This window comes from Ipomoea nil, unplaced genomic scaffold (genome assembly GCF_001879475.1).
Source record: "Ipomoea nil cultivar Tokyo-kokei standard unplaced genomic scaffold, Asagao_1.1 scaffold1034, whole genome shotgun sequence".
Lineage (NCBI taxonomy): Eukaryota > Viridiplantae > Streptophyta > Magnoliopsida > Solanales > Convolvulaceae > Ipomoea > Ipomoea nil.
The window spans coordinates 2,606,318-2,621,270 of record NW_017617462.1 but is presented as its reverse complement, the minus strand read 5'-3'; the positions used below and the strand labels follow the sequence as shown (position 1 = coordinate 2,621,270).

General features: G+C 36.8%; 1 protein-coding gene across 1 annotated transcript; it reads right to left on the bottom strand.

The window, feature by feature from the left end:
• Positions 1-13,278: 13,278 nt before the first annotated feature.
• LOC109180785 lies at positions 13,279-14,235 on the bottom strand. The gene is made up of 2 exons (XM_019330484.1): positions 14,085-14,235; positions 13,279-13,997 (listed from the first exon to the last, which is right to left on the bottom strand). Exons 1-2 carry the CDS (start codon positions 14,233-14,235, stop codon positions 13,279-13,281), a joined length of 870 nt encoding a protein of 289 aa, XP_019186029.1.
• Positions 14,236-14,953: the final 718 nt, after the last annotated feature.

Below are 14,953 nucleotides of genomic sequence, written 5' to 3'. Positions count from 1 at the left end.
CTCTCCAAGGGATCGGAAGTGTTGTCCATTGGTAAGACGTCCTCATTAAAATCATATGCTCCATCAACAACTTCCTCATCTAATGGACAATTATCCATGTGTTTCTTGCAACCATTACCTTGCAAGTCTACACTTTCCTCCCAACTTGGTGTCTCCATCTCAATGCATTCATCCATAACCTCATCATCATCATTTTCAAGGTCCTCACCATCCTTCTTATTTCTCTCAACCTCATGACCTTCATTTGGCAAAAGCAACTCTTCTAGAACCTCTCCATTAAATGAATCTTGAAGTGGCTCTTGAATTGTCAAGTCTTGCCTTTGAGCCATCTCGTGATCCACTCGAGCTTGTATCTCCATTAATTGAGATGCCAATTGCATTAACTCGTTAGTCTGTATGGACTTCATCTCAATTGTTGAGTCGTGATGAATTTGAGCTTGTCGCTCCAGAAGTTGAGAGTACAATTGCATTAACTCGTTAGTTTGTATGAACTTCATCTCGATTGTTGGGTCAAGTGGTTGGCATTCTTGTTGAAACTCTTGGTATTGAGGCTCTTGAGCTCGCCCTTGATACTTGTAATTGGGGTCCAAGATGAAGCAATTTCCTGCCTCATGAGGTCCACCACATATCATGCACCATAAGGGTTGTGGAGTAGGTGGTGTGCATCTTTGATAAGTGGCTTGACTCATGTTGGCACAAAATCCCTGAGTAGGTTGTCGAGGAACATGGTTGGTGGGGTTCAACATATAACAATTTTCCACAAAGTGATTCCCACCAAAAAATGAGCACCATTGGGGTTGTGATATGAATGCTTGAGATGAGCTTTCTTGAAAATATCTCTAACTAGAGTAGGCAAAATTTGAGAAAGGGAGTTGTTGTTCCATTCCTCCATATTCTTGATTTGTATTCCAACTCATCTCATTACTCATAACCCTGAGTAGGATGGTAGAACGGTGGCATGGTTCCTTGAAATTCATATCCATCCATAAACTAAAAAAAAATTGTTAATAAAAATAAAAAGCAAATAAATAAAATAATAATAATAGATTAGACTCCAAGAATTAAACTTTCTCTAATGTTAATACTAAAACCACTTCCCCGGCAACGTCGCCAATTTGATTGTAGTATATTTGCAAACAAATAATACCCGGAGTATCGGGTAATTGATCTACAGGGAAGTGGTTGTATTAAGCACTAGATACTAATTTATTCATTAAATCTAATCCTAACGATAGACTTGGATGGTTGCATTAAATAAATAAAATAAAGCAGTGATTCGATTAGGGTTTTGAAAACAAAATAGAGAGATTGAGATTCCTGGGATTCAAGTGTTTAATCCCCTAGTGCCTAACCTAATGTAATATTAAATCTGGGTTCATACGAGTGTGAGAATGCAAGGCGGTATAGAGCTACTCTCGTAGTCACTAACACTGATGAATTTCCACTCTCGTGGCTTAAATACCCAATAAAACAAGATCAATCATCATAAATTCCTAACTACTACCATCTCTCGATGTGCAATAATCTAGAATTAAACTCCCTAAATAAATTACCCTTTCTTAATGTGCAACAATTAGGTGCAATTATGTGTGCCCTAAATTATGCCCAACTCTCGTTGTGACACAAAGAAAGCAAACGAAGCAAGTAAATATGGCCACTAATTATAACCATCAAACAATAAAATTACAATTGCAACACAAATATTAAATCCAAATAATAATATATTAAAGAATCTGAGAGTTCAGACACATATGTTCATAAACACTTTTACATAGCAGATAATAATAAATACAAATTATCGAAAGAGTACAAGAATGAACCAGACGATTCTCTCAAATCTCCCTAGTCTTCTTCTTGCTTCCCAAGATAACTTGTGACTTTTGATTTCTGTCCTTCTTATCTCCAAAGATCTCTGAATAAATATTAGGATTGAAGAATGTGGGATTTTATACTAGGAATCAATCGGGGCCGAAATCGTAATTCTCTTATTTAATTTAAGAAATTGCCGTCCTTTTGATTTTTGAATATATTTGCTGCCTTTTATAAATATTGGGAACAACGCCTTTAATTTGGAAATCATTGTGCAGCCCCTTTATGAAATTCAGCGCCACTTGCAATTTGGGAATTAATGCCTTGTTTTGTTAATTCAGCGCCTTCCTTTCTTTTGCAATTAAACGCCGCCTTTTCCTTCGTCATTAAGAATTGCGCCTTTTGCAATTTAGCGCCTATCTTCGTTATTGTGTCGCGCGACTTCGACGCGTCGAGCTCCGTGTTCAACCCTCGGACAGCACACTAGAAATTTTGGACGCGTCAAGTCTTGCTGTGACGTGCTTTTCGGTTCATTTTGATTCCAAATTTGTCATCGAACTTCCCTTACTCATAAATTTGACCTACAATGGTTTAAAAACACTAACAAACACCGTAAAACATTCAAAAGAAGTGTGAACCATAACTAAATACTAAAACGAAAGATTATGCAATTAAATCACCAAAATCATAACCCTAAGCCTAACAAATATAGATAAATCAATACTAAAAATGTGCACAATTAGGCTCACATTAGTAACCTACTAAATGGAACACTAAACAATCATTAATCTAATTTAATAATAGAATTATAATGTTCGAAACGGTCATACTTATTATCGAAATAATATCAACGGTCTCGAAATTAATATACAATTAATTCGTACCGACCTGTTTCAAAAGAGTAACCAAAAAGTCCGTACAAACCGAAAAATTTTCAAATTGGAATCGGAAACCGCCCCCGAGTAATGCAAAAGTACCGAAATGGTGCAGCACGAATCGATGCATATAGCATCGACTCGTGCAAAACGAGTTGGTTCACATAAGCACCGAATTGAACTGCTTTGGAATCCAAAGCTTAAGCCCAATTGAATCGTGCAAAACATTCGTCCATGCATCAAAGCACTGAATGCACAGACGTTATGCCATGGAACCGTGTTCACCATTCATGGTGAACACGGTTCTAACGGTGTTAGTACACCATTATCTTCTTCTTTTTTTTCTTTATTTTCATATTTTGCGGTTTCACTTTAATTTGAGGTGAACAAAGATTTCGGACATTCATAAATTATGAATTCATGCCTGCACATTCACTTTGGAACCATGCCTACACATTCCCGTCCGAAATCACGGAATTCATAAATTATGAATCCATGGCTGCACATTCACTTTGGAACCATGCCTACACATTCACTTTGGAACCATGAGATTATGAATTTTCTGTTATAAGATTATGAATTTTCTGTTATGAGATTATGAATTTTCAGTTATGAGATTATGAATTTTCTGTTATGCGATTATGAATTTTCTGTTATGAGATTATGAATTTTCATTACATTCATAATTTCGGACATTCATAAATTATGAATTCATGCCTGCACATTCACTTTGGAACCATGCCTACATATTCCCGTCCGAAATCACGGACATTCATAAATTATGAATCCATGCCTGCACATTCACTTTGGAACCATGCCTACACATTCACTTTGGAACCATGAGATTATGAATTTTCTGTTATAAGATTATGAATTTTCTGTTATGAGATTATGAATTTTCAGTTGTGAGATTATGAATTTTCTGTTATGCGATTATGAATTTTCTGTTATGAGATTATGAATTTTCATAAAATTCATAATCTCATAACAGAAAATTCATAATTTGATCAAACGCGCGCCGTTAACTCCACATCCGCGAAATTTTTTTTTTTTGGCCTAAAAACGACGTCGTTTTGCCTTGTGTTCACCATTCTCGGTGAACACGATTCCATGGCATAATTTGCGCTGAATGCATGCATCCCAATTCATTACTTTAAGCTTTTCAAAGCTTAATCATATTTAAGCTTATCCCCTCGTGATGCACCATCATACTCAATTCATTAATTAGCTATTAAGCTTAAAAACTTGTACATTTCGGGTACAACGAATCAAAAGAATTGCTAATTTAATTAGCAACTATCTTAAGATTTGACTTCTATCAAATAGGTTTACTTTGAGAATCAATTTCTCATTCACTTATTACTCATTTTGAGCGTATATTATATCAAATTCTTCGTCTCACTATGAAGAGTACTGTAAATCTACTTTGACCCGACCCAAATCGAAAGTGGAGCCCACATATATTTGTACCACAAAATAGACACTCATAAATGCCATTTTAGCTAAATATTCCAACATTTTGCTCTACACTTTTTCTCTTCGCCTTAATTATCTTCCTAAGATGTGTACCTAGGATTTATTGAGCCTTGGTAACATTCTTTTTGCATCTTCTAACTTTTGAGGTTGTTTACTGTTAGTAAATTTTGCAAACAAATAAATATCTAGAGTATCAGATTATCGATCCACAGGGAAGTGGTTGTATTAAGCACTAGCTACTAATTTATTCACGAGAAGCTAATTTATCGATTAACTTGGATGGTTGCATAAAATAAATAAGAGTTAATACCAGCCAAGGTCCCTCGAGTATAGTGATTCCGCCACCTATGGTCCTAAACTTTCAAATCAACCATTCGTGGTCCTCCAAGTTTAAAAAATGACCCGCAATAGTCTTACCGTTAATTTTTTCTGTCAGAGTTGTGAATTGTGAGGGAATAAACGAAATTTCACAATTTTCTCACCCAAATTAAATAAATCTGGTCAGAATAGAATGTGTTCTTCGTTCTAATGCCTTGCGCTAATCCATTTCTTCATCTTCTTCTTCATATTTCTTCTTCGTATCAACCCTCCGTATTTCTTCCTCCTCTTTTTCGTATTTCTTGACAGAAAAATATTGACCAACAACAAAAATGTTACGGAGAAGACAGTAGTGAGAACCCCACCCAAAACAGCTACGCCGGGCTTAAACGTCGTCGAGGATTTCGAATTCTCAGCCGCCGCCGCCGCCGCCGCCGGCGGTGGCTGAGGAGGAAGCGTCGGGGATGGGGCAATCGGTGAGGAAAACACAAAAGGAGCGATTGCGAGAAAGACGATGAAGAAGTCCACCCAGAGAAAGGGTGGTGATAGTGATAGCGATATCATCTCTGGCTCTTCTGAGTACAAACCAGGAAAACAAAATAAATAAATAAGAGAAAACAAATTATTATTGTTACGGTGAAAGAAGCAAAATTAGAGAGGGGTTTGGAGATGTGTTTACAACAAAAATACAAACAAAACAAGACAAAAAGGCATCAAATTCCAAAGGGGGAGCCGTTTATAACACTCCCACTTTCTATTATTGTTACAAGCTAAGCTAAGATATCAAACAGCAGTCACCAGATGGGCAGCATTTGCCACAATTAATGTCCAATTTAAAACAAAAGAGATAAACGCACGCAACCTCATCTTCATCGGTTTATTCATCACGTACTGAACAAAACATTAAAATCTTGTTGGTTATTTTCGAGCGTTCGGGATAGTCCTCTAACAACTCTTGAACAAGAGTTCTGGGGTTAGGATTAATCTGATTTAAGTTGGAAAACCTAAGGTATTAAAGAAATAATAATAATGAATGCAGATTAGAAAGGAGTAACAGTGGATCACAGAGGGTGTTTGTTATGGTGAGCAGGGAAAGTAAGTGAAAGGTAGCTAAGGAGCCTCTGAAACTGCGTAACACAAAGCAGTGGTGTATTGTGTGAGCCGAAGAAATACGAAGAAGAATAGGAAGAAATACGGAGGGTTGATACGAAGAAGAGATGAAGAAATGATTAGGGCAAGGCATAGAACAAAGAACACATTCTATTTTGACCAGACTTATTTAATTTTGGTGAGAAAATTGTGAAATGTCATTTATGCCCTCGCATTTAACGGCTCAAACGGAAAACACTAACGGCAGGACTATTGTAGGTCATTTTTGAAACTTGGAGGACCACGAAAGGTTGATTTGAAAGTTTAGGACCATAGGTGGCGGAACCACTATACTCGAGGGACCTTGGCTGGTATTAATTAAATCAATGATTCAAGTTAATGGAAACAATAGAGAGAGAATGAGATTACCAGGACTATGTGGTCCAATGGTACCCGGGTTGGACTTCCATTTAGAAGGTTGTAAGTTCAAGCCTCAGTGGAGGCGTTATTAGCTCTTTGTGTTTTAGTAGGTTGAGAAAGTATATGGATCTACTCTCATTGTCCCTAACACTGAATACCCACTCTCGTGATATAAACACCAAATAAAACAGAATCATGCATCATAACAAATTCCTAACTACTACCATCTCTCGATGTGCAATAATCAAGAATTAAACTCCTTAACAAAATTACCTTTAAACACCAAATAAAACAGAATCAAATTATGCCCAACTCCCGTTTTGACACAAAGATAGCAAACGAAACAAGTAATTATGGTCACTAATTACAAGCATCAAACAATATAATCACAATTGCAACACAAGTTTAAACACCAAATAAATATATATTAAAGAATCTGAGAGCACAGGCACATAGGTTCATGAACACTTTTTACCAAAGAATCTCTAATGGAATTTAGCTAAGCATGGCTAAATTATACATAGCAAATAATAATAAAGGTAATACAAATTATCAAAAGAGTACAAGAATGAACCAGACGATTCTCCCAAATCTCCGTAGTCTTCTATCCTTAACAAAATTACCCTTTCCCAAGGTACAATTGTGTGTGCCATAAATTATGCCCAACTCTCGTTTTGACACAAAGATAGCAAACGAAACAAGTAATTATGGTCACTAATTACAAGCATCAAACAATATAATCACAATTGCAACACAAGTTTAAACACCAAATAAATATATATTAAAGAATCTGAGAGCACAGGCACATAGGTTCATGAACACTTTTTACCAAAGAATCTCTAATGGAATTTAGCTAAGCATGGCTAAATTATACATAGCAAATAATAATAAAGGTAATACAAATTATCAAAAGAGTACAAGAATGAACCAGACGATTCTCCCAAATCTCCGTAGTCTTCTACTTGCTTCCCAAGATAACTTGTGGCTCTTGATTTTTCTCTTTGTTGTCTCCAAATATCTCTGAATGATTTTAGGGTTAAGGAAGGTGGGATTTTATAGTTGGAACCAAACCCGGAGAGAATAGGAATCCCCTATGGTTCAGGGAATATGAGCTTTTTATAGTGGGAGCCCAATAGGGATAAAATAGGAAGTTTCCGCAACTTAAATTCTCGCCAAGAACATAGGTCTGATTTGCAGGCTTATTTTTGACCGTTTTCCATTCTGATTTGGATTTTGATGTCAAGATTAGGGTTGTAGCCCTTCGAGTCTTCTTTCCAATGGCGCAAGAATCACCTCATTTGGACATTCGTAGGCAGAGATATGATCCAAAAACTGAACTGTCGTCAATTTGTGCGAGAACTTTTACTGATGAAACTTCACTGGAAATGTTCGACGCATCGAATCTGGAGCTCGACACGTCGATTTTAAAGCTGCATATCATATTGTAGACCTTCGAATCTTCTTTCTAATGGAGCAAGAATCACCTAAATCAGACATTCCAAGCATGAGATATGATCAAAATACTAAGTTGTCGCCGAATTTAGCGAGAATTACAACTCTTTGGTCTTTTGCTCTATTTTTCCCTTGTTTGGTTCTTGTTATCAAATCTATTGAAAGTACCACCCTTTGGCTCTCTTTGAAGCATTTTAGCCACCTCCTTAGCTTCACCTTTACTTTGTTTTGGCTACAAACTCGTCCTAGAATTTCCATTGCTTTTGCACTTGACCTATAATGGTTCCAAAACACTAACAAACATTGTAAAACATTCAAATCAAGTGTAAAACCATATCTTATAGAGAAAACAAGGGAATGTGCATTTAAAGTAACATTTTCATGAACTTAAACCCCACAAATAGATTGAAACTAACACTAGAAACATGTACAATTAGGCTCACATCAACTCCCCCACACTTAAGCATTTGCTTGTCCTCAAGCAAAACTACGGAATAAATCACAAGTCAAACATACAAATTACTCCTACTCTCTCTTGCACAACCTTTCAAACCACCAACCAACTTGCTACAAAACAAAAAGCTTCAAGAATCAAATTAGTTTGGCACATAAGACCCATTCTCAAGCCAATAACCAAGCACTAAGAATTATTAAAGTGTGTGATGATCAAGTGTGCACAAATACTCAGTTGAGATTATGCAAAACACGACTCATGAATAAGATCCCATAGTCTTGCTCTTCATACTCCCCTAGCTTAAATCTAAGAATGCATGCTAAGATCAACTAGGACTTTATTTAGCTTATAATGGAGCTAAGGGTGATGGCTAACAAAGAAGTGGTATGGAAAAATTAATCAAAAAGAGAGAATGTCAAAATTATCTATCTTTTCAAAATTTGGAAGAGATGAGACAATCACAATTCAAGGAGAAAATTTCTTTTAAGAATTAAGCAACTCTTTGGAAAGTGGGGGGCCAAACTCAAAAACTTTCAATCTTTTTTTTTTTTTTTTGTTCTCTTTTCTTTTCTCATCTTTTCTTTGATTCTTTTCTTTGGATTTCTTTTGAATTCAGCAAGATAATTTTAATTCAATCAATCAATCAAGACCCCACACTTGAACATTTGTAACAACACAACTGCTTTTTGGCACAACTCCATAAAACTCTTCTTACCGAAATAATAAAGATAAAAGTTTAATTCTCTCAAAGGCTGGAAGGGAAAACATTTGGCCAAGGGCTAAGGGTTTAATAACGGGGGTAACACAAAGAAAAACAATCACAATGAGGGGATAAGTGCTTAGCACTTATTTAAACAAACGAGAGGCACAATGGGGACACGAAGAATAAAAACACATATAGGGACAGGTTTAAAGGCAATGGCTAAACAAAAATCGCCTAAATCACTTCAAAACATGCAAAACGTAGACTTCTCTTAGGGAGTAATGAGGTAAGTTCTAGCAAAACACCCATGACCGGAATTTCTGATAAACCTTCACTAGCAATGCATAACACACAAGAACAAGAATTTATCCAATTATTAAGTGGTTAACAAAGCTATTGGCAAGGGAATAGATCACTTATGTGTTGCACCTCAAATCATCAATCACAAATTGAATCACAACAAGCACCACTAAAACAAAACACAAACCAACAAGAGAGAGTAATTGTAATTGCATGCTGAGACAAGTAACTTATTCAACAAAAATAGCATATGAGTCATCCAAGCAAAAACAAAATTTTAAAATTATCCCCAAATTAATGACTACTCCCCCACACTTAAAAATTTGCATCGTCCCTGATGCAAAACAAAATAAAATGAGAGCATGAGAAAAGAGAAAACTAAAAAGCAATAAAATAATCACGAACTAGAAAGCAATAAAACTAAATAAGACGAAACTAGAAAGCAATAAATAAATAGGGAAAGCAATAAAAGATAACATGGGGTGCCTCCCATGAAGCGCTAAGTTTAACGTCGCTAGTCGACCTTACCTCTCTAGCCATCAAGGGATTGGAGAAGGAAAAACCCCTTCTTTCCATCAATTTTCTCTTCCAAATATTTCTTCAAATGATATCCATTTAGAAACTCTCTTGAGCTCGAAACCATCATATCATTATGTAAGGCACCACATTCTCCCGAATCAAGAATCATGCCTCCATTTTCGTTTCCTTCTTTTTCAACACCATCTTGTTCAAAAAGTAATGAGAGACTCGGATCATCCACATGAACCAGCAAGTATTGGGAGTCATTGGATATATAAATAGGCAAATGTGTGCCATCATTCTTAAGAACTCCAATGCCTCCCAAATTCAAAATTTCTCTAAAGTTCTCTCCAAGGGATCGGAAGTGTTGTCCATTGGTAAGACGTCCTCATTAAAATCATATGCTCCATCAACAACTTCCTCATCTAATGGACAATTATCCATGTGTTTCTTGCAACCATTACCTTGCAAGTCTACACTTTCCTCCCAACTTGGTGTCTCCATCTCAATGCATTCATCCATAACCTCATCATCATCATTTTCAAGGTCCTCACCATCCTTCTTATTTCTCTCAACCTCATGACCTTCATTTGGAAAAAGCAACTCTTCTAGAACCTCTCCATTAAATGAATCTTGAAGTGGCTCTTGAATTGTCAAGTCTTGCCTTTGAACCATCTCATGATCCACTCGAGCTTGTATCTCCATTAATTGAGATGCCAATTGCATTAACTCGTTAGTCTGTATGGACTTCATCTCAATTGTTGAGTCGTGATGAATTTGAGTTTGTCGCTCCAGAAGTTGAGAGTACAATTGCATTAACTCGTTAGTTTGTATGAACTTCATCTCGATTTTTGGGTCAAGCGGTTGGCATTCTTGTTGAAACTCTTGGTATTGAGGCTCTTGAGCTCGCCCTTGATACTTGTAATTGGGGTGCAAGATGAAGCAATTTTCTGCCTCATGAGGTCCACCACATATCATGCACCATAAGGGTTGTGGAGTAGGTGGTGTGCATCTTTGATAAGTGGCTTGACTCATGTTGGCACAAAATCCCTGAGTAGGTTGTCGAGGAACATGGTTGGTGGGGTTCAACATATAACAATTTTCCACAAAGTGATTCCCACCACAAAATGAGCACCATTGGGGTTGTGATATGAATGCTTGAGATGAGCTTTCTTGAAAATATCTCTAACTAGAGTAGGCAAAATTTGAGAAAGGGAGTTGTTGTTCCATTCCTCCATATTCTTGATTCGTATTCCAACTCATCTCATAACCCTGAGTAGGATGGAAGAACGGTGGCATGGTTCCTTGAAATTCATATCCATCCATAAACTAAAAAAGAAATTGTTAATAAAAATAAAAATCAAATAAATAAAATAGATTAGACTCCTAGAATAAAACTTTCACTAATGTCAATACTAAATGCCACCTCCCCGGCAACGGCGCCAATTTGATTGTAGGAAATTTTGCAAACAAATAAATACCTGGAGTATCAGATTATCGATCCATAGGGAAGTGGTTGTCTTAAGCACTAGCTACTAATTTATTCACGAGAAGCTAGTCCTAACGATTAACTTGGATGGTTGCATAAAATAAATAAATTAAAGCAATGATTCAGGATAATGGAAACAATAAAGAGAGAATGAGATTCCTGGGATTCAAGTGTTTAATCCCCTAGTTCCAATCCTAAGAACAATATTAAAATATGGGTTTAACAAGTGTGAGGATGCAAGGTTGTATAGAGCTACTCTCGTAGTTCCTAACACTAGTGAATATCCACTCTCGTGATATAAACACCCAATAATAAAATAGAATCATGCATCATAACAAATTCCTATCTACTACCATCTCTCGATGTGCAATAATCAAGAATTAAACTCCCTAACAAAATTACCCTTTCCCAAGGTGCAACAGTTAGGTGCAATTGTGTGTGCCCTAAATTATGCCCACCTCTCGTTGTGACACAAATATAGCAAATGAAACAAGTAATTATGGCCACTAATTACAAGAATCAAACAATATAATCACAATTGCAACACAATGGCGCAAGAATCACCTCATTTGGACATTCCTAGGCTGAGATATGATCCAAAAACCGAACTGTCGCCAATCTGTGCGAGAACTTTTACTGATTAAACTTCACTGGAAATTTTCTACGCGTCAAGTTTAACGCTGTATACCATATTGTAGCCCTTCGAGTGTTCTTTCCAATGGCGCAGGAATCACCGAAATCAGACTTTCCTAGCATGAGATATGATCAAAATACTAAGTTGTCGCCGAATTCAGCGGGAATTACAACTCTTTGGTCTTTTGCTCCACTTTTCCCTTGTTTGGTTCCTGTTATCAAATCTATTGAACGTACCACCCATTGGTTCTCTTTGAAGCATTTTAGCCACCTCCTTAGCTTCACCTTTACTTTGTTTTGGCTAAAAACTCGTCCTAAAATTTCCCTTGCTTTTGTACTTGACCTATAATGGTTCCAAAACACTAACAAGCATCGTAAAACATTCAAATCAAGTGTAAAACCATATTTTAATGAGAAAACAAGGGAATGTGCATTTAAAGTAACATTTTCATGAACTTAAACCCCACAAATAGATTAAACTAACACTAGAAACATGTACAATTAGGCTTGTAATTTTGCATTTCCTCAATTTAAGGATATTAATAAGATTAAATGACTGATGGATTAGACTGACAGAAACAACGATGATGTCAGTCAGTTAGATAGATTGCCGATTTGTTTGCAGAAAGATTAAACTAAGACAGACACAATAAACAACACACAAGATGTTTACCCAGTTCGATACAGTGTGTATCTACATCTGGGGGACGATCACAGAGGCGTCCAATCCACTAAATCATAATCCAATGTACAAAGGTAGAGAAACAATAATCTCACCCAAGTGTCCCACACAAGGTACGTACCCAGTCTACACAGATTTAGTGGATTGTTGAAGTTGGAGAGCCGTGCATCCAGAAGTCCAATGAAATCCCTTCATTTGGAGAGCTAACTCTGATGCAGTCCACTTCAGTGACGTAGTCCAAAGTTGTTCCCACAACTGTGAGATCTTAGCGTCCTTTTCGTTTAAGCAACGATATCTCTTCTCAAGTTCTTCATCATAATCACCAAGAACAAATTGTCTTGAGAAGAGCCATGATAATCAAAGATGTAATCTCCTAGTATAAGACGGAGTGTTTCTTTCTTCGTAAATGCGTAACCCTAATACATGACCGAATAAGGGTACTTATACCTCCATAGCAAGAACACTTTCCAAAGGTATCTCTGATTGTAGATGGTAGGACGATATGAGAGGAATGTAATCTTAAACATTCCGTCCATACCTTTCCAAGACAGATCTGCTGATATTCTTTCCAAAGCTGACTTCTCATTCCGTGTTCAGTAAAAAGGAAACATCTTCCTAAAACAAATCTTCAGTGTCAGTACGTTTGCTGCTGTATCTGATCAATCAGTCTTTTATAAAACAAAACCGACACCAAGCTAACCCTATCTTAGATTGCCATAATAATATTGTCAATTATATGTTGAGGTTTTTTGAGCAATTAAAACACTAACAAACTCCCCCTTTGGCTATTATTTGGCAAAACAACTCGACTAAGATAAGAAGACAACCTAGATAGGACAAAGATAACAAATGCATAAAAGTCAAAGATCTGAATTACAATTCTTAACAAAGAGAACAAAGACAGCATACAAATTATGCTGAAACAAAGCAACAGACTTCAATCGGATGGTGCCATCACAATCAGACGCCCAGACACGGCCAGAAGGTACAAAGTCCTACAAAAACACTCCCCCTGAGTTCCACACTCCCCCTTTTTGGCAAAAAATAGTCAAAGAGCACTCAAGCATTGGAGGAGTCCTCACTGTCGGACTTAGCAGCATCAGCAGCAGCAGGTTCAGTCAAGCTCAAGCGGAGAAGGACGGTAGCCAATTCAGTACGGGCTGCAGTCAGCTGCTTCGCAATAATTCGATGAACAGTCTCAAGTTCAGATACCCGGGCCTTCAGGCGAAGAGAGAGTTGAACATCCTTCGCATGTGGAGAATCAGCATCCACATTGTCAGTGTCAGAAGAGGGAGGAGGATTCACCGGCATAACATCTCGAATATGCTTTCCAGTCAGAAGGCGATGATCAACAGTATACAGAAGAGTCGGACTGATAACCTCACTAGGCATTGGCACAAGGCCCTGCGTTGTCAGAACCCCAAATATAAGGTTAGGAAAAGGTAACCTTACCTTCTGTTCTTGCGGATGAATCAACGTGAGGATATGATAAAAGATCCATGACCCTAGGTCAATCGACATTTTAGTTCCAATCCGAAACAGGAGAGCTGCCAATTGCTTGCCAACCGTATGAAAGTGAGCAGATGGTAGCCAGTTGTGAAGAGCAATACGGTGTAGAATGACATATTTGGAGGTGAGTTTCGAGCTAGACAGAGTATCAATGTCACCCGTAGGCCATGCAGAGGTTTGTCCACCTGTTAGGGTCCTTACCACTAAATCCCAGTCCGTGATCTCTTCTTCATCAACACCCTTCAAACCATAATATTCATTTATCACATCTGGACCAAAGACATACCATTTTCCCCGGATGAAGATTTACATGCACCGCGTCCCTGTCAAGTTATCAATCTCCTCATTAAGATTACAATAGAACTCGTAAGTCAGTAGCTTCGAGTAGGGACTGATGGAGGTGACAGTCTTCAAGAGGCCCACATCACTCAGCACGTCTTCTATCTTCACGTCTTCATCTTCTCGAACCTTAGCTTTACGGATCCTTGACTTTTTGAAGAATGGCATTTAGGAAGTTACTATTACAGCATTCCAATACTTAACTATTCTAAGGTTACTTATCAAATTTGGTTTACTTTTCAAAATTTTTATCATTCTAAAAGTTGATCTTTCGAATTTACATTAAAATTTTCTTAAGTCTAGAAATGAACAATAATTGGGGACATAAATTTATCAAATTATTTGGTATCATCAAAATCTACTTAATATACTTGTTTATAATGAAAGTAAATCTCACCTATGAGAGGTAGGATTCGTTTTCTTGGGTGACTAAGAATCTACCAAATTCATTTAATTACGTATTTATAATTTCTGACGTCAAGTTAAAAGTCTCTTATAAATATAAGAAATTTCTCTACCACCATTATACATTGTTTCTATATATATATATATATATATATATATATATATATATATATATATATATATATATATATATATATATATATATATATATATATATATATATATGCGAGTTCAGGTGCGGCGGTGCGACGTCACCAATAGTTCAACAAATATACACCATCAACGTTAGGAAAATGCACCACAAAAACACACAAAAATTATGTACGCATCACCAGAAACATACTATTAGGTGTGAGTAAAACCACCATACAGTGTTCATAAATACACCATTGGGGTGTGATAAGTTATGTGGTGTATTTTTTTGGGTCTGTTGTGTATTTTTTGGTGTTTTTTTGCATTTCATTGTGGTGTGTTTCCCTTA

What these genes read in the sequence shown, in the direction of transcription:
- LOC109180785 (XM_019330484.1), bottom strand. Translation starts at nt 14,235, where the DNA reads ATGCCATTCTTCAAAAAGTCAAGGATCCGTAAAGCTAAGGTTCGAGAA. An exon ending in ACTGACTTACGAGTTCTATT is followed by an intron (nt 13,998 to 14,084) that starts GTAATCTTAATG and finishes TCTTTGGTCCAG; the next exon opens with ATGTGATAAATGAATATTAT.